This window comes from Triticum aestivum, chromosome 2B (genome assembly GCF_018294505.1).
Source record: "Triticum aestivum cultivar Chinese Spring chromosome 2B, IWGSC CS RefSeq v2.1, whole genome shotgun sequence".
In the NCBI taxonomy this organism is placed as follows: domain Eukaryota; kingdom Viridiplantae; phylum Streptophyta; class Magnoliopsida; order Poales; family Poaceae; genus Triticum; species Triticum aestivum.
The window spans coordinates 76,914,011-76,937,948 of NC_057798.1; the positions used below are offsets into that span (position 1 = coordinate 76,914,011).

Below are 23,938 nucleotides of genomic sequence, written 5' to 3' on the forward strand. Positions count from 1 at the left end.
AGTGTTCTCTTCTCTTTATGAACCAAAGGCACTTTATTCTCTCATGGATGGATGGGACTCCATCAATTTAGTATCAGTTTAGGTGTTAGTATGCTGTTGATGCTTGTGTTGATGCCATCCTTTTTGTATTGTCATGTGCTGATATTAACTGGCAGCATCAGGTCCCATGATTGCTTGCTTTCTTACTCTATAACCTGTACTGCTAAAACATGTTATCCATGTTTGCTTTATTGCTTGATTGCTCCCATGATTGCTTGCTTGATTGATTGCTTGCTTGCATACTCTATAGTCCATGATGTTGTATCATTTGCAAATACTCCTGGACATCAGCTCCCATGATGTTGCATTAGCTATAATTTGTACTGCTAAAAGAGGAGTATAAACTGGAGTAAATTTTTCAGCCATTATCTTTGTTTTCTTTTGGGCGGATGCTCTCCACTGGAGTACGACTGGGGTACTGCATCTCTTTTTGCATTCCTTTTTCAGTCAGTGCTTGAACATTTTTATAAAAGATGAATTGGAATACTCCTAGACAGTAGTACATGGAGTATAGTTGTAACTTCTTGCAGTATAGCTGTAGCAGTCCAAGTAGTTTTGCATCAATAGCATTAGGAGTAACTTCTTACAGAAACACTTTGACACAAATATTGTCATGCATCAGTAGCATGTTTGCTTGTTGCGGAGCAGCAATTAATTAGTTGTAATGTTTTTCTTGTCTGAGAAACATGTCGAGCTGCTTTCCAACCCTGTGGAATGTTGCAATAAAATATTCTCTGATGTCCTTGCTTTTTCAGCTTTGTAATCTTAGTCTGGAAAATTATTTCTATCTGAAATTCTTAGTTTTAGAATATCTATTCAAATTTATTAATTCCCTGCTATTCTCTTTTTCATGTGCAGTGCTACTGTTATGTGTGTGATGCTCCAGCTCCATGCAAGCATTGGGGCAAAGGGCTCTGTCAATCAGGTCTCCTGGTAAGCGTTTCGTTTCCGCTCCGTCCCCCATCCGCCTCTGTCTGTTCGTTCAAACTGGTGGTGCTGCGAGATGGGTTTGCTTGTGGATTCTTGTTTTGGTAGTAGTTTGCTTTGCTATGAGTAAAATGCTGGTACTTTGCTTGCCATGTCTGGTTCTTGTTTTGGAAGTAGTTTGCTTTGCTTATCCAGTAGTACATGATGGTGCACGATGTCTCTGTTTGCTCTGTCAATTGGCCAGCCTGGAGCAGCTTGCTGTTGTACATGATGGTGTTAACTGTGAAAATGCCAAGTTGTTCTTGCGTGAATGCATTCTTTAAATGAGATGATGTGGTAGAGACATGCTACTTATTATAAACAAGATGGTGTTTACTGTATTGTCTTTCATGCATATTTGGTGTATTATCTTCTGACCTGCTGGTGTCATATGTATTGTACACATAGAAGGTGAACTATCTTCACTGAAATTCAAGAACTATCTTCACTGTTTTTCCATGTTGCATTGCCTCACCCATTCTCCTTCTATCTTAGTCTTGATATAACTCTACAGTTTACTTGAATCTGTAGTTACTTTCAAAAGTATATGCAAAGTGTGTGTGTGTGTGTGTATCCAGTGAGCAAATTTGTAGTAATTACTAAGTATACTATCTGCTTTCTTTTAGTGGATATTTTTTCCTCGGTTCTCTTTTGACATATGGTTTGTTCTCTTTGAATATGCAGGTAGTATACCGTGCTGGTGATGTTTTTTCGTTGCTGGGATCATTTGAACCTGGATGTCATGTGTTATGTGATCTGAGCCATATGGCATATTGTAAAAAATTTATGTATGATGTTTTTTCGTTGCTGGGATCATGTGAAGATGTACGTTTGAAATGCTGCTTTGACAACAAACTTGTATTCCTGTGTACATCCTGCTTTGACAGCAAAATTATGAAAATTTCTCAACAATATATATTGGTTAAATATCTGTTTTCCAATTTTCTATGCTTAAAGTTGTACTATGATGTTGTTGTGGAATTGTTTATTTTATTTAAAATAGTGAAAATAATAATAATTCTGCCAAAAGTTAAAAAACAAAATGAAAAGGCCAGCAAAAACAAAATGGAAAGGCTAACAAAAATAGAAATTTACTAGAAAAAGGAAAGGGGCCAGAAAAGAAAAAGGCCGTAAAAATTGGCTTGGCCCATTTAGTTGACCATGAAAAAAACACAAATAGGCTGAATTAATGGGCTCGGCCCATGTAAAACACCGAATCGGACCGGGCTGAATCTTGTGCCACGTCAGATCGCCACGCTGGATGCCTACGTGGCCTGGGGAGGTTGCTTGTGACCAAAACGCCACAGTAGGAATATTTTGGTCGTAAACGTCTTTGACCATTTCAGAAGAAAGGTCGCTATAGTCAGTTTACGACGGCCAGCTTTTGACCTTCTGTTTTTGGTCACAAAAAGGTCGTAAATGGAAATTTGTGACCTTTCAGTGACCAATAGTGGTGGTCACAAGTTGACATATTTCTTGTAGTGTGGTGGAGGTGGAGCAGGAACTGTACACAGAGCGAGCGGCTGGTGGGGACAACATCATCGTGCTCCCAAGCGACGAGGAGGATGACGGTGGCAGAGGAGGCGGCAACGACGACGGCTTCGACATCGAAAAGTGGCAAAGAACCTTCCCCAGCTAGAACGACGACGACACATGTCCTGGCCCCATGGGCGGTGGCATCTCTAGGGTGGATTGGTTGGACCTGGCAAAGTCGGATAGCGACTAGGTTTTTGATAGATTTAAGTTTTAGTTTATGTTTAAGTTCAAATTTTAGTATCGGTTTAAAACTAGACTTTGTTTCGCTGGATGGTAATGTAAATTAGTCCTAGGTGTCAAATTTCGGTTTAGACTAGACTTTGTTTTATCTATCCAAATTCAAATTTTACTCCTTTAAAATGGGGGACTGGCTAGAACCGATCAAAACTTAGTGGAATAAATATACTCCACTAAGATTCACTTGACCGAATCCTCATCTATTTTTAAGGGGATTGGCTAGAGTTGCTCATAGTACCCCCATAAAACAAAATATTTACTCGAATCAATCGTCATATAATCCAATCATATGCACACACTCGGATTAGTAACCGCCACCGTAAACTTCAAGTCCAGCGGCCACGCTTCAAGGCGGACAAGGCGATTAGGGCTCAACTGACTCTCGTCGGCGCCATCACCGGTGTACTTTGTCCTTGATGGCCTTAAGGGCATTGAGGCATGGTGGATTTTGGTCTTACCGACGGAAGGGATCCAACTCCATTTTTAATTAGAGTTTTCAATTTGAATATGATTCGTGTCCTACTCATGAAGGCGAGACAGGGGCGGCTGACTATAAATGGAACAAGGTCCTTCTCGCCTTGTCCCCGTCCGATGGTGCATCTAGCGTTGCTAGTAGGTGTGTGGAGGTGTTTCTTCGACAAATCTCACGAGATTCAGTTGGTAGTGATTTTTTTATTGAACTGTTGGATCCTGTCTTTGTCCGTGTGTTTACACGTTGGAACCTTCCTGTCTAAGCTTCTCTTGATTAACAACAATTGTTGTTTTGGTGTGCTGCTATGGTGGGGCCTTATCACGATGACTTGTTGATTGTTTACTACAACAAAGTGTGTCTGACTTCAGGGAAGAAGTGGCAAATCATTTTTAGTGGGGAAAAATGATTAGTCGTCGCAAAGATTTAGAGTTGTTGTTGGAGCTGCTCTTTGGCCCCCAAAGACAAAAAGAGTAGTAATTCTCACGAGAACATTTTTTGGTTTGCTGTTGGAGATGCTCTTACAATTGACAAAAAAACTAGATACCCCTATTTTCAAAACAACATGAAACTCGAAAATCATGGGGAGGAGCTCGACGGGGATGGTGATGAAACTAAATCTAACAGGGTGGAAGTTCAGGGGTGGCCATGCGATGCTCGGGGGAGGGCGACTAGGTGAATCCGATAGTGTGAAGCGTGGTTGATGACCGCAATTAGGCAAGATCTGGCTGTGAAACAAGCTCGGCGATAGTGCCCCCCCCCCCGAGAGTGGAGGGGTGGCAATGGCTGATGTCGAAATTGGTCGGCACAACGGCCATGGAGCAAGAGTTGGGCTTGGCGCCATTACTTTGGGGTATTTTCTTTAGGTGATAGAGACCCAAATACACCAATACTATGCAGATTTTGGTCTGGAGCAAAAAATATTTGGTCGCCGATTTTGATATTTTATTTGATTTTTGCTCCAAAAGATCAAAAATTTCATTTTGTTTACTTTTGGCTATGTTTTTTATCCATTGTTGGAAATGTGTGAGCTCATAACTTTTATTTTTGGTAACAAGAGCTCTCAGCTTGAGGAGAAAGAAAACTTCCCCTTTTCCCAAAGAAAGGTGACTCCCTGGCGACAAAGGCTTCCTGACTCTGTCGTCACCCTCGGTCTGCCTCACCTCATGTAGCCTCAGGGCCATGAAGACGCGGTGGACCCCGACTCTTACTGGTGAGAGGGCTCCTGCTCCGTTTGTAGGTGTTTTTCTAAGATCGATTAGGGTCTATGTCCTGCTTAGGAAGGTGGGGCGGTGACCGCTCCATGAAGATGGAATGAGGTTCTCTCCGCCTAGCCCCCTCCCCGCGACGCGTCCAACATCTTTGAAATGCGTGTGGTGGTGGTGTGTGTCTCAGACGGATCTCGTGGGACCCGTCCCGTGTTGATCTTCGGTGGATCTTCGTGGGTCCAGCCTTCGCTCGTCTGTGTTTGTGTGTATACATGTTGTATCTTTTTCGATTTAAGCTTTCGTCGGTGATGATAGTTGTTTTGGTGCGACGGTACCGCAGCACAATGACTTTCTGCCTGTCCAATATAACATGGTTTTTCAGGCTTCGCTAGACAACGGCGTGCCTCCCTCTCGCTCTACTAGGCATCGCTAGATAGTCTATGGATCTGGATGTATTTTCTATCAGACCTCCCCCTCCTCCAAAAAAGAAAGTTAGAGTTCGTGCCTCTCGCCGGCGCCGGCGCAGGTCCGCCTCATCTCCGGTGGCTCTAGGGCCATGGGGGCGTGGTGGATCCTGGCAAGGGCCGGCGGGAGGGCTCCGTTTTTAGTCGGTTTTTCAATCTTGTTGGGGTTTGTGTCCTACTCAGGAAGGCGAGACGGCGGCGGCTCCCTGAAGATGGAATAAATGTCTCCCCGCCTAGCCCCCGTTCCGGCGGTGCGTCTAGCATCGTTAGTGGGCGTGTGAAGGTGTGTCTCCAGCAGATCTATCTTTGGTGGATTTGCTCGGATCTCATCGTTGTTCGTCTACGTTTGTGTGTCTTCGGTTTGGATCCTTCCGATCTACGTTATTTTTCATCGGCCACAGTTGCTGTTCTGGGGTGCTGGTCCTAGGGGGCCTTAGCACGATGACTTCCCGACTGTCTACTACAACAAGTTGTGCCCAGCTCCGGCGATGGAGGGGCGATGACGGCGGCGCGCCTTCGGCTCGCTTCGGTGCTTATAGTCGTCGCTAGGTGGTCTACGAATCTGGATGTCATTTTTATTTCTGGTATTCGTTGTACTGCCATGATTGAAGATGAATAGATTGGAAGTTTTCCGAAAAAAAAGAATAAACCGCAAAAAAGTCCAAAAAAGGAAACTCGAGCAGAGCGAACGAATACAAGTCGCAGATTATTTCTTTATTACTAGTACAAATGCTCGTGCGTTGCACCGGGCGAGAAAAAGACACATGTGCGATTGTGCATCATTTTTATATTCAGTTTAATGCACGCCCATAATAAGTTTCAACATGGGAAATTCCTTATTTTAAATAAAAGTTAAGATTTTCATAAAAATTGGAACACTTAATAATTAACATTTTTATGAAAATTGGAACATTTCCTAAAAAAGAATAGTTTTTTAGGAAAAAGATTTTTTTTACATATAATTTTTAGAGCATTTTTGCTAGGGAATTTTTACGGATGGTTGTTTGCTTGGGAAGAGTTTGTTCCTTTTTTTAATGCCCGTGAGTTGCAACAAGTACAATCTTGCAAAACCTGCTCCATGTGTCCTAACGCAACATTTTCTTTTATTCAAATATGATAATTAATGTTACACTTATTCAAATCTGATAATTAATGTTACACTGATTATTGTTTTCATTTTGAGTTTTTGGTCATTAAGAAGCCACCATAGCGTTCTTTGTTTGATTCAAGAGTAGTGGTTCATGGAATAGTCTCTGAGTTGGTTTTATTTTTTGCTTTCCGCCACAGTTGCCGCAGAGGGAGGACAAACGACGCACGAAGACCACCATGGTTGGCATGGAGGGAGGACAACGACGCGCGAAGACGCCTCGAGGGAGATAGGGTAGGTCGCCGGAGCACCAAAACAACGTGGTCGTGATTCTCTGTTTATTCCCAATCTTGATGAAGAGTTCCACACACTGAAGAAACAGAGATCATCCATCGGAAGCAACACACAAACCAGGAGGAGCAGCATAGTTCATATCTTCAGATTGAGGGAAACATATTTGTGGAAATTAAATAATAAGAGCACTGCAATTTCTTGTAAACTACATGATAATTTCAAGCAATACACAGGACCACCATCATATCTTCAAATATACTTTATTGTCATTCTGGACATGTATTTGGTCCTTCATACAACATATATATGCATTGATCACCTATATAATTAAGATTATTTTTAAATACATTAGTTATAGATATTAGTGATTAATAACATTTTCCTGTTTGACTACTTACATCATCATTTACCCACTCTTCTTCATCTAGTAGACACATAGATCTGAACCAACAATTGTTTTCTGAAAGATGATTCTATTGCTATATGAGCACATAGATCATGATCGGTCAATGTATAGTCTGCAAAAAATCAAATACTTTAATAATATATTGAATACAAAAGTACACAGAATAAATCAAACAAATACCTTGTGGTAGATAATCATATTTCTCTTCAACTATGATCTCTTTATTTGAATCTGGTTCCTTAACATCATGTAATGGTAAAACTGATTCCGGCACAATCGATTCAAAACATTCAGAAATTGGAGAGATGCTGACATAGTTGGTGACATTGGTGATGGCTCCAGAACACCTGTTTCAGAATTTTTTGCTTTTTTTGAAGGTCAGTTATCCAAATCCTCTGCAATGTTCATTTCAGCAATGTCATCTATCTTCTGCAGTTACAACGTAAACAAAAGGTAAGCCTCAAACCATTATTTTGTTTGTAGAATATGTCAGATTGTGCAAAGATAGAGTCAACAGGGAATTGTATCAAATATGGAGCAAATAGAATAGGCTACTGTTGCCACCACCAAGGGAAGCAAATATATTTTGTATTATATATGATGCAGAACTAATCTTGGGCACTAATTTACTAAAAAAGGGCAGCCCGGTGCATGAAGCTCCCGCTTGCGCAGGGTTCGGGGAAGGGTCCGACCACTTTGGGTCTATTGTACGCAGCCTTGCCCTACATTTCTGTAAGAGGCCGTCTCCAGGACTTGAACCCGTGACCTCATGGGCACTAATTTACTCATTGACGAAAAACTGACTAAAAGATCAGTACCACCTTTTTAGTTCATTTATTGACTGAAGTGTGGCATTTGTGAATATGTAATACTACCTAATCCAAATACATATGCCACCTGATACACATCTATGTGTTTGCTGGACATTCCACTGCAAATTATTACATATATGCTAAAAACTATATACTCAGAATTGGATGATGATATTCTAGAATTGGACGAAATTCTATCAATCGATGCCAAAATTCATAATCAGCATGTATACAACAAATTAATAAATGCTAGACCATTAGCAGAAAACAAATTCTTAGCTAGACCTATAAACTGAAGCAATAAGCGAATTATGACTGAACCAATTTCAGTCAGGAGCAACATCAGAATGATTTCAGCATGCAATTGGAATTCATTAGTACTGTATTAGTAGGGCGTTGATAGATTATGAAATCCACAAAGCACTATGACTGAAGAATAACCAAGCAAATTCAAACAGTGACAAGCAAGCAAATATTTTCAGAAGGTCAAGACGATTCCCAGCGAAAAAAAGTTGCAGCCCCTGCTGCCTGCTAGGAAGTAATGCTATGCTCAGATTCCCTCTTTGAGTACTGCCAGAGCAGTCTAGTCGATAGGTGTAAGTTTTCTTCAGAAAGTTCAGTAGTTTCAGAGTTCTTCAGTTTCAGTTTTTCTGTTAGAGCACGAGGGCACGATCATTGTGTGTTCCGTGCGAATATGTAGGAAGCCAGTTGCATGACTTCGCCTATGGGATGGCGCGGGCACGATGGGGTTGTTGCGAGCATCACCACATCACTTTAGATCGCTGAATAAAAGGATAAGCAAAAAAACAGCAGAATTTGGGCTGCACAAAAACCACTTGTCTATGTTCTTTTTCGTCTGTGTCCAAAGTGAGAGAACAAGAGCGAGAGAGAGGTAGGAGGTGCTCCGGCGAGCATCTCTGGCAACATAATAGTCAGTTGACCTTAGTACTATGTATCTCGATGTGTAACAAGAACTTTCATATCTTCTTTTTGTGATGTTGTAAAACTAACCAAGATCAGATGCCTGACTAATCACTGCCTCCATGGAGGATTGAGGATGCCTGATTAAGCTGAACTTCCATGGCAGCCTGATAGTTCCGGCACAGAAAAACAGGGGTCAAGGGGATACATACCTCTGATGTAGAAGACGCAGGCGACATCGCAGTGCTGGACGAATGTTCTTGTACCTCCGGCAAACTCAGCGCTTCTTCCTCCGGCGAACTCGGCGGCGACATTAGATGTTCCTCCAAAATTGATCTGATGGAGATTACGGCCGAGTACCCTTCCTTCTCATACCAAAAAACAACAATCCGGGTTCGGCACTCCATTGACTTGTCTTCGAGAAGGACACGGTCTACAATCAATCCAAATTGGACACCGGACTTGCGCGCGAGCACGACCTGCATTCCTCTGCTCCGACCGCGCCCGACGCCCGGGCCGGCGACTCCTCCGGCCCTCGCCACGCCGGTGACCGCCAAGAACCCCGCCACCTCCTCGCCTCCGCTTGCTGCTCGTCGCCAGGAGCGCTGCCACCTTTCTTTCCCCTGACACCGGCGGCCATAGGAGCCCGGTCGTCCCTGGTGGTTGGCCCGCTTGAGCAGGGGAGGCCAACGAGATTGTCATGCGCGAGCAGAGGAGGTCGCGGACAGCGACGGAAGGAGGAGGCGCGGGCGAAGCAGGGATGATGGAGCTAGGGGCGCGGCGCGCTCGCGCGGAGGCATGAGGCGCACGGGACTGGGTGAGGTGAAGCAGCAACACGCGGTGCGAGGGAAGGTCCCGCGGCGACGGGGCACCGTAAAACAGAGGCGGACGGCGGAGGTGCTGCAGGAGCGGCACTCGGGCGCGAGGTGAGGAGGAGCAGAGGAAGGGGAGGCCGGAGGTGGTCCCCACTGACGATGGAGGGAAGCAAGCGCGAGGGGGAGGATGAGAGGAAACGGAACAGTGGCCTGCTGGTGGCTGCCGGCGAGGGGTCGTCGGAGCGGCGTCGTGGACGCCGGCGAGTGGCCGGCGGTGGAGTCTGGAAATGGATAAGGACTGACTGCGGGCTGAATTCTAACTAATGCAGGGGCTCTTTTGCAAAAATGAAACGTTTTCTTAGGAACTCACTTAATATAGGACTGCGGGTTGAATTCAACAAACAACAGAGGCTTTTTTGCAAAATCGGCCACGACGGACGACCAGAAGCGATAGCTGGTTTATTAGTAAAAAAAAAGGTAGAGAGATAGAGATAGAGAGGTAGAGATAGAGATTACTGCCCCAAGTAGGAAAAAAAAAAGTTCGCTCCAGCTAACCGTTATCTTTTTATTTTTTGAGAAACAGCTACGTACTAACCGTCATCTTTTTTTCTTTTTTTTTACGCACGCACCCGGGTTTAGCAGTAACCGCCGGAGTAAACTTCAAGTCTAGCGGCCGCCCGGCCCCACGCACGCCCCTCCCTCCTCGTGACGCCATAGATAAAACGGCCAGGCCCACCGCCCCCTTCCTCTCGTTTTCTCCGTTCCCCTCTCGGCCTTCCCCCCTCGCTTCCCTTCCGCATCGGCGCGGCGCCCTACCCTACCAAACCACCACCCCCTCCTCCCTCTCCCCAACCCCCCTCCCCTTTCCAAATTCCGACCCGATTCCATCCAAAATTACAAGTTCAGAACTCAAGGATTTGAATTCCACCACCGCAATTATTATCTTCCCCGTCGGGAAGGAAGGAAGGAAGGAAGGAAGGAAGGGGAACCCCGTTCCGTTTCGAACTCGAGCCTCGCCTCGCCTCGCCTCGCCTTGCCTATTTGGGTGCCTTTTGTCGCCCACTGTTGGGTGTTGGGTGCGCCGCGCCTCCTCAATTCTCGTGCGGCGAGGCAAGTTTCCCCCCTCCCCCTCTCGCCCCGAAATGAAACTCCCCTCCTTCCTTTTTACCCTTTTTATCCTCTCTCCCACTGTTCTTCACCCTCTTCTCGAGTGAAATTCGGCCGATTCGCGTCGCCGAATTCCGATCTGTTGCTCCTGGTTTGTGGGTTGATGGTAGCTGACTTGGATTTGTGGCGTGCGTGCAGGGATCTGTCTGTCCGTCTATGGTCGCCGGCGGGAGGGCGGTCCTGCGGCGGGCGAAGATGGGCGGCGACGACGACGACGACGAGTACGTCGTGGACGAGGACGAGGAGGAGGAGGTGGAGGAAGAGGATGACGCGGCGGTTGCGTGCTCCGACGAGGACGCCGCCGAGGAGGAGGAGGAGGCCGACCCGGAGCCGGAGCCCGAGGACGAATCTGACGCCGACTTCGACGGGGATGCGGAGGAGGAGGAGGACGACGAGGATTTCGAGATCGACAAGCCGCGGCAGCGGCCCAGGCGCCCTCCCAGGCCTTCCCCCAGGCCTCGCGGGCGGGGCAGGAAGAAGGCCAAGTCGGACGACGACGACGATTCCGACGCGGTTTCCGAGGAGGAGGACGACGACGAGGACTTCGAGATCGACGCGCCGCGGCCCAGGCGTCCGGCCAAGGCTCGCGGCCGGGGCCGGAAGCGGAGGCGGAAGCAGGAGTCGGAGGACGAATCCGATGCGGATTTCGAGGAGGAGATCGAGACGCCGCGGCCCAAGGCTCGCCGCCGGGCCAGGAAGGCCAAGCCGCGCGACGACGACGACGACTCCGATGCGGATTTCGACGACGAGGAGGAGGACGAGGATTTCGAGATCGACACGCCGCGGCCGAGGCGCGCGCCCACGGCTCGCTCCCGGGGCAGGACGAGGGTGCAGGAAGAGGAGTCCGACGCGGAGTTCGATGGGCAGGACGAGGGGTTCGAGATCCAGACTGGAAGGCCGAGGCGTGCACCCACGGCTCGCTCCCAGGGCAGGGCAGGGAAGCAGGAAGACGAGTCTGACGAGGAGTTCGATGGGGAGGAGGGTGAATCGGAGAAAGAGGAGGTGGAGGTCGAGGCGCCATGGCCGAAACGCCCAGCCACGGTTCGGTTCCGGCGCAGAAGGGAGGAGCAAGAGATCGAGTCTGATGCAGATTTCAAAAGGGAGGAGGAGGAAGAAGTGGAGAATGAGCAGTTGGAGGTCGAGACCCCACAACCAGCCATGGACCCTTCCTGGGGTAGGAGTGGGGAACAAGAGGATGAGTCTGATGCCGATTTCGATGGGGAGGAGGAGGAACTGGAGAATGAGGAGTTAGAGGTCGAGACCCCACTGTCAGCCAACTTTCGCTCTGGTGGCAGGAATGTGAAGGAGGAGGATGAGCTTGATGCAGATTTCAATGTGGCGGAGGAGGAAGCTGAGGATCTGGAAGAGGATGAAGAGCTGGAGATCGAGACGCCAGAGTCAGTCAAGTATCGTTCCGGCGGCAGGAATGTGAAGGAGGAGGAGGAGCTTGATGCAGATTTCAATGTGGCTGAGGAGGAAGTTGAGGATCAGGAAGATGATGACGAGCTGGAGATCGAGACGCCAGAGTCAATCAAATATCGCTCCGGTGGCAGGAATGTTAAGGAGGAGGATGAGCTTGATGCAGATTTCAATGTGGCTGAGGAGGAAGTTGAGGATCAGGAAGAGGATGAAGAGCTGGAGATCGAGACGCCAGAGTCAGTCAAGTATCGCCCCAATGGCAGGAATCTGAAGCAGGAGGACGAGTTTGATGCAGATTTCAATGGGGCGGAGGAGGAAGTTGAGGATCAGGAAGATGATGAGGAGTTGGAGACGGAGACGCTACAGCCCAGGAACCTGTCCGAGGCCCGTGGCAAGGGCAGGAAGGTGAAGCCAACGGGCTCTAGCCGGCAGAGACATGAGGATGATGATGATTACGAGGAAGAGATCGAGGATGAGGATGAAGACTTTGATCCGGAGGTGGACGAAGATGAGGAGGATGAGGAGGAAGATGTTGAAGAAGAAGATGATGATTTGGGGGATTATGCCCCAACTCTCGCCACAAAGGTTAGACCTAGGAACCACTTGGCCAAGCGGAAGCCAGCGGCTGGGCGCCAACACCGTAAGAGGAAGAGTGGTTCCAAGGGAAAGACAAGGAATGTCACGTCAGCACGTCGGCGTAGGAGCAAGCGGCGGGTGGCTGACGACTATGAAGACGATGAGGAGGAAGAGGATGATGATGATTTTGTTGTGAAGGACGACGTGGAGGAAGAGGTCAATTACCGGCCAAGGAAGAAGGCTAAGGTTGGGAGGAAGACGAGGGAAGGCACTGCAGAGCCAGTTGCTGTGGGAGAAGCATGGCCATCAGTCGAATCTGACACATCAGAATTTGAGTTTGTGACATCTGACGAGGATCATGCTGAGAAGGAAACACCAGTAGCTGAGCCTGCGAGGATCAAGAGAAAGAAGGGTAGGAGGAAGAGGGGTTCTGAATCAGACTCGTCTTCAGACTCTGATTATGTCATATCAGAGGAGGAACTTAAGGATTTGGGGGTGCCTAGGCCCCAAGAGACCGTGCCACAGCTGCCTTCGCCCCCAGCACGAAGGACCATTGCTCCTAGGAGGGTAGACGAGAAGGGAAAAGAGCCAGAGGAGGCTTTGAAACAGATATGTGGTATCTGCCTCTCAGAGGAGCAGAGAGCTACAATACAGGGTGTGCTTAATTGCTGCTCACACTACTTCTGCTTCGCGTGCATCCTGGAGTGGTCAAAGGTGGAGTCGAGGTGTCCACTGTGTAAACGGCGTTTCAACACAATTACCAAGTCATCAGTGGCAGATCTAGGATTGGGGTTGAGGAATGCTCCTGTTAGGGTAGAAAAGCGCGATCAGGTAATGGTTTACTCTCCTGGTCACTATAAAATTACATATCCACAGGGTATAAAGCCATTCTGCATTGCTTGCCCACTTAATATTTGGATTGGTTAGTCATTGAGATGAAATGCATTTATGTTCGAACTACCACTAAAATATATGAGAATCCTGTCCCCGTAGGAATAGAACATACATTTTGCTGTTACTTATTATAGTAAGTGTGCTGTGTTCTTTCTAGTGACCATCCAAAATGTCCGTTAGTGGATTAAAAGTTTTAAGCAGAGATGACACGGAAATTTACCAATTTAGGGATAACATATCCATTACATCCACTTTGCCGTTCAAACCCAGGGCTTGATGATGTACATTCATATTTCTGCAAGTAAGAGCTTTTCTTGTTGTATTCACAACCTTGATATTGATATAAATCTGTAGATGTTGAGAACTTTATAACCTTTTGAATTTTGAATTACGTTTCGCATGACAACATATATAAAACCTCTTAATTATTACTATGCTAACTGAAACTTGTGCACGGGTTAACTTTAAAGTAATGTTAACAATAAACTTCGTGACAGTTGCATGGTCGTCTCATTTGTTCTGTTTCTTCCTTGAACAGGTATACCAGCCCACTGAAGATGAAATGAGGCGTTGGTTAGACCCATACGAAAATGTTGTATGTATAGAGTGCAATCAAGGTGGTGATGACAATCTCATGTTGCTATGTGATATATGTGATTCCTCTGCACATACTTTCTGTGTTGGTCTGGGGAGAGAAGTACCAGAAGGCAACTGGTACTGTGGTGGGTGTAGATCCAGTGTGGAAGGGCCTTCTCATGCACAAATACAGGATAGGGTGGTTCACCGTGGAGATAGTAACATGAACACCGCCGATAGCAGTTCTGGTTCGTTGGGCAGATCTACATCAAGTGGAGTGTTCCAGAGACCACCACCAATAAACGTTCAGCCTTCTTTGCAAGGATTTGATCTGAATCTCTCTCCAATAGAAACCCCTGAGGAAGATAAGCGAGCCGAGTCACATCTCTCAGCTGAACCTGTATCAACTCCTACTGGGAGGCATGCAACTCTTGATAGGAGGCGTGCCTTGAACCGACGCATTCGTATTCTTCTATTTAGACCTAGGACTGCAACTAATGCTTGGCAGAATAGCATTCAGCAAGACAGAAGCGCACCAGGAACAGAACAAAATCAACGGATCGCCTGCACCTCTACAGATGTGAGCCCATCATGTTCCAGGGCTGATTTTATGCAGAGCCAGCAGAGTAGCTCACATTTTGTACAGTCTGCAAGTAATCTTAATCAATGCACTGATGAGGGTGGAAGCAATTTCCGAGAAGTAGCGAATGCCAAGGACCAGCTGATTCCTATTGTGAAGAAGAGCATCAAGCACATTTGTGCCCGGTCCCCATTGGGTACGTATAGCGGTCTGAGCAAACTGTTTTAATGTATCAATTTTTCGAGCACCCACAAGTTAACATTTGGGTGTAATAGTTTGATTTTATCCTTAACATATTAGATTACCCAGAGATTGAGTAGCCTTGTATTTTCATATTTTAAATGGTAGGTTAGAGAAAATTAATTCATTTTATGCTAGGGCATCATCCCATTGTAGCAGTTGTGGTCCCAAAATAAATTAAGTAGCTACATCTATACTGGAAATGTGTCTCAGGTTTGTGGCTATTAGTAGCCTAAATAATAATTACCTGTCCTTTTTATAGTCCTTTTTTTCTGCTATGCTGTTGGCCATTGTACGCTGAACTAAATGCAAAGACAGCTGTGTTGGACTATATATGCAATCTTGCTAAAGCATGGCTAATTAACTGGAACTAACCTCTCATCCTTTATGTTTCAGATCAATCTTCTTTCACGAATGTAGCACGGCGGGCGACACACACTATCTTAGCGTTGTCTGGTATTGCGCACAACAAGGATAGGGTTGTTTCTACACCGTTTCCTTTTCCTAGCCATTGTTGCCACGCCTGTGATGGCCGAGAGCCAGCGTTTCTCATGAGAACCATCTGCTCGTCATGCTTCAACTCATTCGTTGGTGATGTCGTCAGTCACATCGCCAATATGTTTTCTTGAAGTAGGTGGTCTTTTTAAGCTGGCATTTCTCTCTCTGCTGTCGTCATTCTTTGAATTTATAGACACTTGGAAAGATTATACGGATACGAAGGTGTTAATGAATGTTGGATAGCTTGAAATATAGATCATTTCTAAATGATGCATTCTCTTTTGGAACTAACTTCTTAATTGAGTTGTCATTAGCCATCCTGACAAGTTTCAAGTCTTCCAGCAAGCTGCTACAGTCTTCATTGATGATGCCCTCCAATTGTCTTTTTTATTGCCAACTGTGTAACTTGCTTTTCCTTTCTGTCAGTACGTTGATTTCTGGAATTATGCTTTATCTCTCCAACAGAGGTGGAGCATCTTATATATCGCGAGAGAAAAATATGGAGGAAAAAAAACTGAACATTTTATATTTTGAGCATGTCATTATGAACATTACAAATTGAGAATAGGATATAGGAGCAGTCTGCTAGATCTGATGTAGTGTTAAGAAAATCTCTGCATATCATTCCATTAGTGTTTGTTATACTTTGGAAGGAATAACCTTTCTTGGTAGGAATAACTTGTGCCCTTTTCACTTAGTGTTCTCAGTTCGGTATCTTTCTTGTCTGCACTTGATGAAGCCCCCTCTCATAACTGAAGCCAGGCGGTCTTCGATTTATCGGATTTCGAGCTAGCTGCCCTTTTCCCTTTTCTTGCTCTCATATTCCTCTTCTGAGTTTTCCTCTTAAGAGTCCTATATTCTTCTTCTAGGGTCCTATATATCTAAATTCAACAAGTCCTGAACCATTTTTATCTCTGTGTTCATCTGTACGGACTGTGCAATTATGTTACCATCTTGCCCTTTTCCCACCGAACCGTACTGTTACATTTCGTGCAGATTAACCTATTGTTGATATGAGCTGTTTAACTCCCGAGTTCATGCAATTATTCAAGGGTTCATCTTGTCTCTCTTTTTACGGGATTTTATGTTAGTTCATTTTAACTTAGAAGGAACGATTAGATTCCAACAACCTCTTTTGTGCGGGACTTGAAAATTAAAATCCCCTTGGTCAAGTCTTACATTATGTATGCTGTATGCACTCCAGTTTTACATTTAATATGTTTCATGTATGTCAGTTCTTATTAGAACGCTGCTACACAGACGACAAACGGCGGACGATTTGCAGACGATGTAGCACATCAAGCCGCTCATGTGTAAAGCAAAACTAAACAACACCGTTCGATCCAACATCGTCCAGTGTTCGGCCGGAGTACTGTCGTCTGTATAGTAGTTTCGTTCTTATTAGGTTGTGTCATGTGTGTTATTTGCTCTCCCTGGGGCCTATGAGCTGACAAATTTGCAGTTGGCATGTGCCTTCTTTTTCTTTTGGGGTGGAACAAAAATGTGTTTACACAAGGTTTTTGGATTCTTCCTATAAGATCTGCATCCAAAATTTACTGCTATTAAAAATTTACTGGTGTGCAGCAGCATCGCTCATTCATTTGCCTGCGACAGTTTTTTTTTCATGTCAACCACCCACCGTGTGTGTCGGCGCGCAGCTGAAAAATCATCATCAGAAGGAAGCTCTATCTTGTGATTGGGTTGGGATATTCATGCTTATTCAGCGCCACAAGTGTGTGTGTGTTCTTGGTGGTTTTGAGGTTCTTTCAGTTTTCTTTTTCTTTTCTGCGGGAACTTTCATTTTTCTTTTCTTTTTTACGGGAACTTTCAGTAGTTTACTAGCAATATCTTACCCAGTTGCAATCAGAGGGATTTGCATCTGGCATCATAAAGGGTTTGCGACTGGCATCCCAATTCCCAAGCCCGTCTGCATCAGGAAGGGATAAAGCAGCAAATCCTAGCACGAAAGAAGAGAATACATATCTCTCTCTCTCTCTCTCTCTCTCTCTTCTCTTTTTATTACTAGTTAGACAATAAAGCAACACCCTAACCCTAGCAGTTCTCTTACGAAGCAAGGCAAGGCATACATGTGTTCCTTTTCATAGCCGCCAAGCTGAAGGAACGGATATTCATTTCGCAAGCAGCCTTTGTTGTCGTCCTCAGAGGGGAAAGATGTCTCGGGTCTCGCGGCTTTCGGCTCCACCACGCACCGCATCGTGGTGAGGTTCCAGTCACAGAGCATGAGCACACGCCATGCCTTGCATCCAGCCTCGTCTCGGTCCCGTTCGTGTCCGACGACGAGGACAAGTTGAACATCGATCTGTCAACAGATTAATTAGAGTAAAATATTACTGTATGTATATATGTATAAAATTGTTGAAACGGACATATTGCTTGTCTCGACGCGACGAAAGGGACACTCGTGCCGAGGACCTTGAGAGGTATACAATGTGACGCGGAAAGGTATACAATGCGACTATCTGCACAGTTGAGTGAGCGCTGCTTCCAAGGCATCAGATTCCTGATCGGACGGTCGTGGAGGCGACGCCAAGCGCCATATGAGGCGAGGTCCCGAGCATAGGATGCCGCTTGCCTGCCGCTGGCCGCCAATTCGGTCGCTGCGGCCTCTTGATATCACGCACAGCAACGGCCCTCTCTCTGCCTCGCGCTGCAGCTAGCTGGCCTTCATTGTCGCGCCCACCTCCCTCTCCCCTCTTCTCTCCTCCAGCGCGCCACGCACGCTCGCGGAGCAAAGCAAGGGATGGCGCCGACGTACCGGCCTTACGCGGCGGAGTACGGGGCGGTGGAGCGGAAGGTGCCGGGGGCGCGGTGGGTGGCGTCGGCGGCGGCGGCGTCGTCGGTGGCGTGGTTCGCGGGGGACCAGGCGGAGATGAAGCGGCGGGGGCGGGTGGCCAGCTACAAGGCCTACGCCGTGGAGGGCAAGGTGAAGGCGTCCCTCCGCCGGGGCCTCCGCTGGATCAAGGCCAAGTGCTCCCACATCGTCCACCGCTAGTCCGCTCCGCCCGCCGTCTTCTTCTTCCTTGGTATTGGCCCTGCTCTGTCTCCCATGGATTCGGACCGCGCTCCCGCTCCACCACCTTGCGTGCTGCTCTTTCTCTGCCTTGTAAAACCTGGTCTGTTCTCATGGGTGCTGGCTCGCCGGATCCTGCAGGTGGCTCATCAGGCGGACGACCGATCGATGGTGGCGAGAACGGATGCGCGAGGGATGCAGCCGAGGGACGGACTCATCGAGCGTTCCTTGCGAGTAGATTAGTCACTAGTGTAAGATCATCATGCATGGGTCCTTTCTTCTTCTTTTTCTAGTTTTCCTGTTGTCGAGAGAGAGAGAGAGGAGGGGGGAGAATGTTTGTTTCCGGGGTTGCAAGCAACGTTGGCCATCAATCATCACACGCGATTCCTTTCTTTCTGCTTCAGTTTCAGATAGTCTGCTCGTGAGATTCCTTTCTGCTTCAGTTCAGTTTGCTTCTGCAAAACATACCTGGTTGTTGTGTCCGCTTGATACTCTCAGGCTCAAAAGTGCTTGCAAAACAAATTATCCCCTGCAAGGGAAATGAATTGGCGCACGAATGAAAATGAATCGAACAGCACACGCTCCAGAATCACGGGGCATGAGCAAGCTCGGTGAAACCCTGTGGCACGTGTGGACAACCTGTTGGCCGCCCTGCCACGTCGTCTCCGCTGGTCCCAGTCAACGCGCCCAACAGGTTGTCCACACGGGCCTGGCTATCAGCCCATTGCCGTCAGAGGCTCAGAACATGCCTGCGGACGAGAGGGAAAAAAAATATCTGAGCTACATCCCCTCACAATTTTTATTAATTAATAACCAGTATTAATTGCTTGGTAATTTACAGTGTTTTCAGATCTGATAAAAAATAGGAATAATACTACACAAATAATACATATTGGAGAAGTGGGGTATCGATCCCCATACCTCACCTCTCGCATGCTAAGCGAGCGCTCTACCATCTGAGCTACATCCCCTTGCTGTAACGTAATCTTCTCTTCAACTTATATAGAGAATCGAGAACGTTGTTGATTTTTTAATTATTTTTCCCGAATAAACGTTGTTGAGTTCCCACCTATTCCATGGTCGATAAGGCAAAAGGTACTCCCTTCGTAAACTAATATAAAAGCGTTTAGATCACTAATTTATAGTGATCTAAACGCTCTTATATTAGTTTATGGTCGTTTTTCTATGATTGGTTTTAGAAATCGTTTGTATTCCTTAGAAAAACGACCAAGTTTTACAATTTATTACCAAGTTAAAGAATTAAAATATACACAAATGGCAAAGCTCCGTCACATAAAAACTAGATGTCGCATCAAAGTCCTTCAAATGACACATGCCAAGACTAATCAAGCAGGGTGATCCTCTGTCACTAATGTTGTTCATATTTGTCATGGAGTGCCTCGTTGCGCTCATGCATGTCTGTTGTCGTCGATGCGTGTATGTTCAATTTCATGGGTTAGTGTCAAACACGCGCTCTTAGCCCTCAACTCTAATATACGAAGTAAATAAAAATGGAGGGAGTATTTGCTGAAACACAATACTACTTTCATCGAAGCCAATCATGAGGTAGGTTCCATATTTCTATCATATGGAGTGTTAATTTTTCTCGTCTTCTCTTCATTAACTAAGCAACAAGAGGCAAGCAAGTCAAGGACACAAAGATCATAGAACTACGCATTAATATATTCTTTCACTCCCAGGAAACACGTGGAACCCTCAAATTAGTTAGCATTGAAATCCCAAAGAAAAAACCCCAGAGGATCTCACCTATTATATTGTTCACCTAAGTAGTGCTAATCCTTTTCTTTGATACTCTTATAGATAAAATGTGATAGTCATATTTTATGAATAAGAAAAGATTATTTACATGTACTTAGTAGTGCAAGCACATGGATATATATATTATTTTTACTAATAGAGAGGAGTAACCATGGTACACAGTGTAAGGTGGAAGGATGTAGGAAAGAAAGGATAGAAAACAAGCCATGCTATTTAGGTTTTTCTGGGACAGTTCTTCGAAAATGGTTGATGGAAGAAGAGATAACGTTGGTGATTTGCAAGAAATTTAATGACTTTACACATTGACTCATACATCTTAGTGGCATCGATCTTATTTTCTCACACCAAAGTTCTTCATAATCACCTCACACTCTAAAGTCCAATAACTTTTGGACTAATAATTAAATATCACTTGGCACATGTAAATAAAACAAAATAAATGCTAACTACATTTTATAATTGTGTATTTTATCTCCAAGTTTTTCTATAATTTCAAATGTATATCTAAAAGACACACCAATATCTCATATTTAATGATAAATAGGCCACGTTTTAGAATTATTTTGCGTGGGTAAAACTGCTAGTTAAGATAAAATCTAACCATAGCATTAAACATTTGGATCCAAATTGGTGCCTTACGAAATAGCGCATAAACTAGGGTTTAAGCTCCTGTCACTCTAGCAACCCATCATCTAATAACTACTCCACAATGCATCCCCTTAGGCCCAAATATGGTGAAGTGTCATGTAGTCGACCTTCACATGACACCACTAAGGGAATCACAACATACATATCATCAAAATATGGAACACATATCAAGTTCACATGATTACTTGCAACAAGTTTCTCCCGTGACCTCAAGAACGAAAGTAACTACTCACAAGTGACAAACATTCTCATGATCAGAGGGGTATTAACTAGCATAATGGATCTGAACATATGATATTCCACCAAATTAACCATATAGTAATCAACTACAAGATGTAATCAACACTACTAGTCACCCACAGGTACCAATCTGAGGTTCTGGTACAAAGATTGAACATAAGAGATGAACTTGGGTTTTGAGCGGAGATGGTGCTGGTGAAGATGTTGATGAAGAATGGCCTCGCCAAGATGAGAGGGTTGTTGGTGATGACGATGGTTTCGATTTCCCCCTCCGGGAGGGAAGTTCCCCCGGCGAAATTGCTCCGCCGAAGGGCAAAAGTGCTCTTGTCCAAATTCCGCCTTGAGACGGCGACGCTCCATCCCAAAAGTCCTCCGTATAATTATTTTAGGTCAAAATGACTTTTATACCAGAAGATGGGCACCTGAGGTGGGCCGAGGAGGGCACAACCCCCAGGCGCGCCCTGGTGGGTTGTGCCCACCTGGTGGGGCCCCTCTGGTAGTTATTGGCTCCAATATTTCTTATATATTCCATAAAAAATCTCCGTAAAGTTTCAGCTCATTTGGAGTTGTCCAGAATAGGTAGCCCGACGTTGCTTTTTCAGGTCCAGAATTCCAGCTGCCGGTATTCTCCCTCCTTGTGTGAATCTTGCATTTTGTGAGAGAAAAGGCATTAGAATTACTACAAATAACATTATTATGAATAAAAACAATATAAATATCAGTAGGAAAACATGTTGCAAAATGGACGTATCAACTCCCCCAAGCTTAGACTAATAGACCTCGCTTGTCTTCAAGCGAAAAACCGAAATCGAAAAACATGTCCACATGCTTAGAGAGAGGTGTGTCGATAAAAACAAAATACAGACATAGAAGCATCATGTATATTATTGTAACATCAACAAACATCATTAAAACATAATATAACATAACCTTATCATATAACTTCTTATGAACAAGTAGCAATTCTTCACACTATTGAAGTATAAAGCATAAACTCTGCTGGAAACCAACAAACTATGTTCTTAGTCAACTTTGCAACTACAATTCATCATCTTTTCAGGAAGGGTCACATGTCGGAGCCTTTAGGCAAGTCCACATACTCAACCATCATATAGTCTTCTATGATTGCTAACACTCAACGCATACACATGAGCAAAAAGTTTCAATCGGACACACAGAAAGAGATGGGCTTATAGTTTCGCCTCCCAACGTATTCACCTCAAGGGTGATGTCAACAATAATAGTTCATGCTCACCCATATTCAACTAGATATATGTGCCTAGATCTTTCGTCACCACATGATGCTTGCTAAAAGAAAAAGTAAAAAGGAATAGAGGAGTAAACTTTGACTCTAGCATAAAAAGTAAAAGATAGGCCATTCGCAGAGGAAAGCAGAGGTTGCCATGCGCCTTTTGTTTGCATGCCAAATCCCTTAATGCAAGAGAACGTCACGTTATATTGCCCCTTATGATAGCAACCTTTATTATGCAGTCCGTTGCTTTTATTACTTTGCCATCACAAGTTCGTACAACGCTCAATTTTCTCTTACACTAAATGATCCAACATATTTAGAACAATTTTTATTGCCTTATTGCACCGATGACAACTTACTTTAAGGATCTTGCTCAATCCATAGGTAGGTATGGTGGACTCTTGAAAAGATTTGGGTTTAGGGTTTTTTGGATGCACAAGTAGTATCTCTACTTAGTGCCGAGTTTTTGGCTAGAAAAGATATTGGGCAAGCACCACATGTTAAAGGATCTATGACAATATAACTTCTGTGTGAATATGAACAGACATAACTCATTACGTTGTCTTCCTTGTCTAACGTCAACCGTTTTGGCATATAATAATTTGATGGGGGCTCACAATCATAAAAAGGTGTCTAAGATGGTATATTTGCATATGAATCTTCTCTTCCCTTATTAATTCTTTCATGAATTACATCATTGACCAATGCTATGTTTGTCAATCTCCAACAAATTTTACTACTTATACTTTTCCTTATGTGATGTCACTACTTACCATAAGATTAGCATATGACCTTTTTCATTTATTTCCTTTCTTTTTATTGCAACAAAGAAGTAAAGAAAGCAAAACTTCAAACTAAACTTTCTTATAGATCTCGCACACGATTACATAGATAGATAGATAGATCACTAAGCAAACTCTCAAAGAAAGATCAAACTAAACTTTTATTCAACTAAGGAAAAAGAAAGCTAAAGATCGAACTAAGAGAAATAAAAGCAAAGATAGTGGTGTGATATGATATCGGGGCACCTCCCCCAAGCTTGGCTCAAGCCAAGGGGAGTGCTCATACCCGTGAACTCAATTCTCCTTTGGAGATGAAGATGATGGTGATGTAGAGTTCGTTTCTGATTCATAAAGCTAGGCCTCCCTATTGTAGAGAGGCGCAGGAGTCTCCAGAACCCTGAAACTGACAGCTAAACTCATACCTTTAAACCTTTCCTCATGCTCATAGTTTTTCTTCTGGAGATCACAAACTTGATCTTGGAGATAGTTGATTTTCTTAGTAAGCTCAAGGATAATATCATCCATGGTCTTGCTTCCACCTTGCTAGCACGAGTAATTCCGTGATCATGGAGTGATTAGCATTGAGACCATGTTCCACCATACCTTAGCACTTGAAAATTTCCTGCTCCACCGCCTCAAGCCTAGCTTCTATGTTTCCGGTCTACTTGGGCCCTTGAACGTCCCGGATGTGGAGCACCCCTCACGCATCTCGATGGTTTGAGGGTGCTTCATCACCTCCAGCAAGTAGGGGTTGATGACCTTCTCAAAGAACTTGTCCTTGGAGGAGCTTGATGAGGCCATGTCGATTTAGATCTGACAGAAAAACAACATGAAACAAGGATAAAAGATTTTCTCCGCGATACGGTGTTCAATGGGTTCAGGAAGTATATATAGATTTTTTATCTTGAGAAACAAGCAAACGGGAGAAAAACAGAGTCCGGAAGGTACCCGAGGTGGGCCCAACCCACCTGGGCGCACCTTACCAGGCGCGCCCTGGTGTCT

General features: G+C 45.1%; 2 protein-coding genes across 3 annotated transcripts; both read left to right on the forward strand.

Moving 5' to 3' along the window:
* The first annotated feature begins 10,111 nt into the window (after nucleotides 1-10,111).
* On the forward strand, nucleotides 10,112-15,471 carry LOC123043581 (trichohyalin). 2 transcript variants are annotated; one of them, XM_044466076.1, is made up of 4 exons: nucleotides 10,112-10,364; nucleotides 10,560-13,247; nucleotides 13,849-14,662; nucleotides 15,103-15,471. In XM_044466076.1, exons 2-4 carry the CDS (start codon nucleotides 10,578-10,580, stop codon nucleotides 15,333-15,335), a joined length of 3,717 nt encoding a protein of 1,238 aa, XP_044322011.1. In that variant the 5' UTR covers nucleotides 10,112-10,364; nucleotides 10,560-10,577; the 3' UTR covers nucleotides 15,336-15,471. The 2 variants fall into 2 exon arrangements, with proteins under 2 accessions (XP_044322011.1, XP_044322010.1); XM_044466075.1 differs by lacking the exon at nucleotides 10,112-10,364 and having other exon boundaries at nucleotides 10,386-13,247.
* A 2,313-nt stretch (nucleotides 15,472-17,784) lies between these two features.
* LOC123040534 (uncharacterized) lies at nucleotides 17,785-18,638 on the forward strand. Its single transcript, XM_044463350.1, has 2 exons — nucleotides 17,785-18,248; nucleotides 18,377-18,638. Exon 1 carries the CDS (start codon nucleotides 17,966-17,968, stop codon nucleotides 18,215-18,217), a length of 252 nt encoding a protein of 83 aa, XP_044319285.1. The 5' UTR covers nucleotides 17,785-17,965; the 3' UTR covers nucleotides 18,218-18,248; nucleotides 18,377-18,638.
* Nucleotides 18,639-23,938: the final 5,300 nt, after the last annotated feature.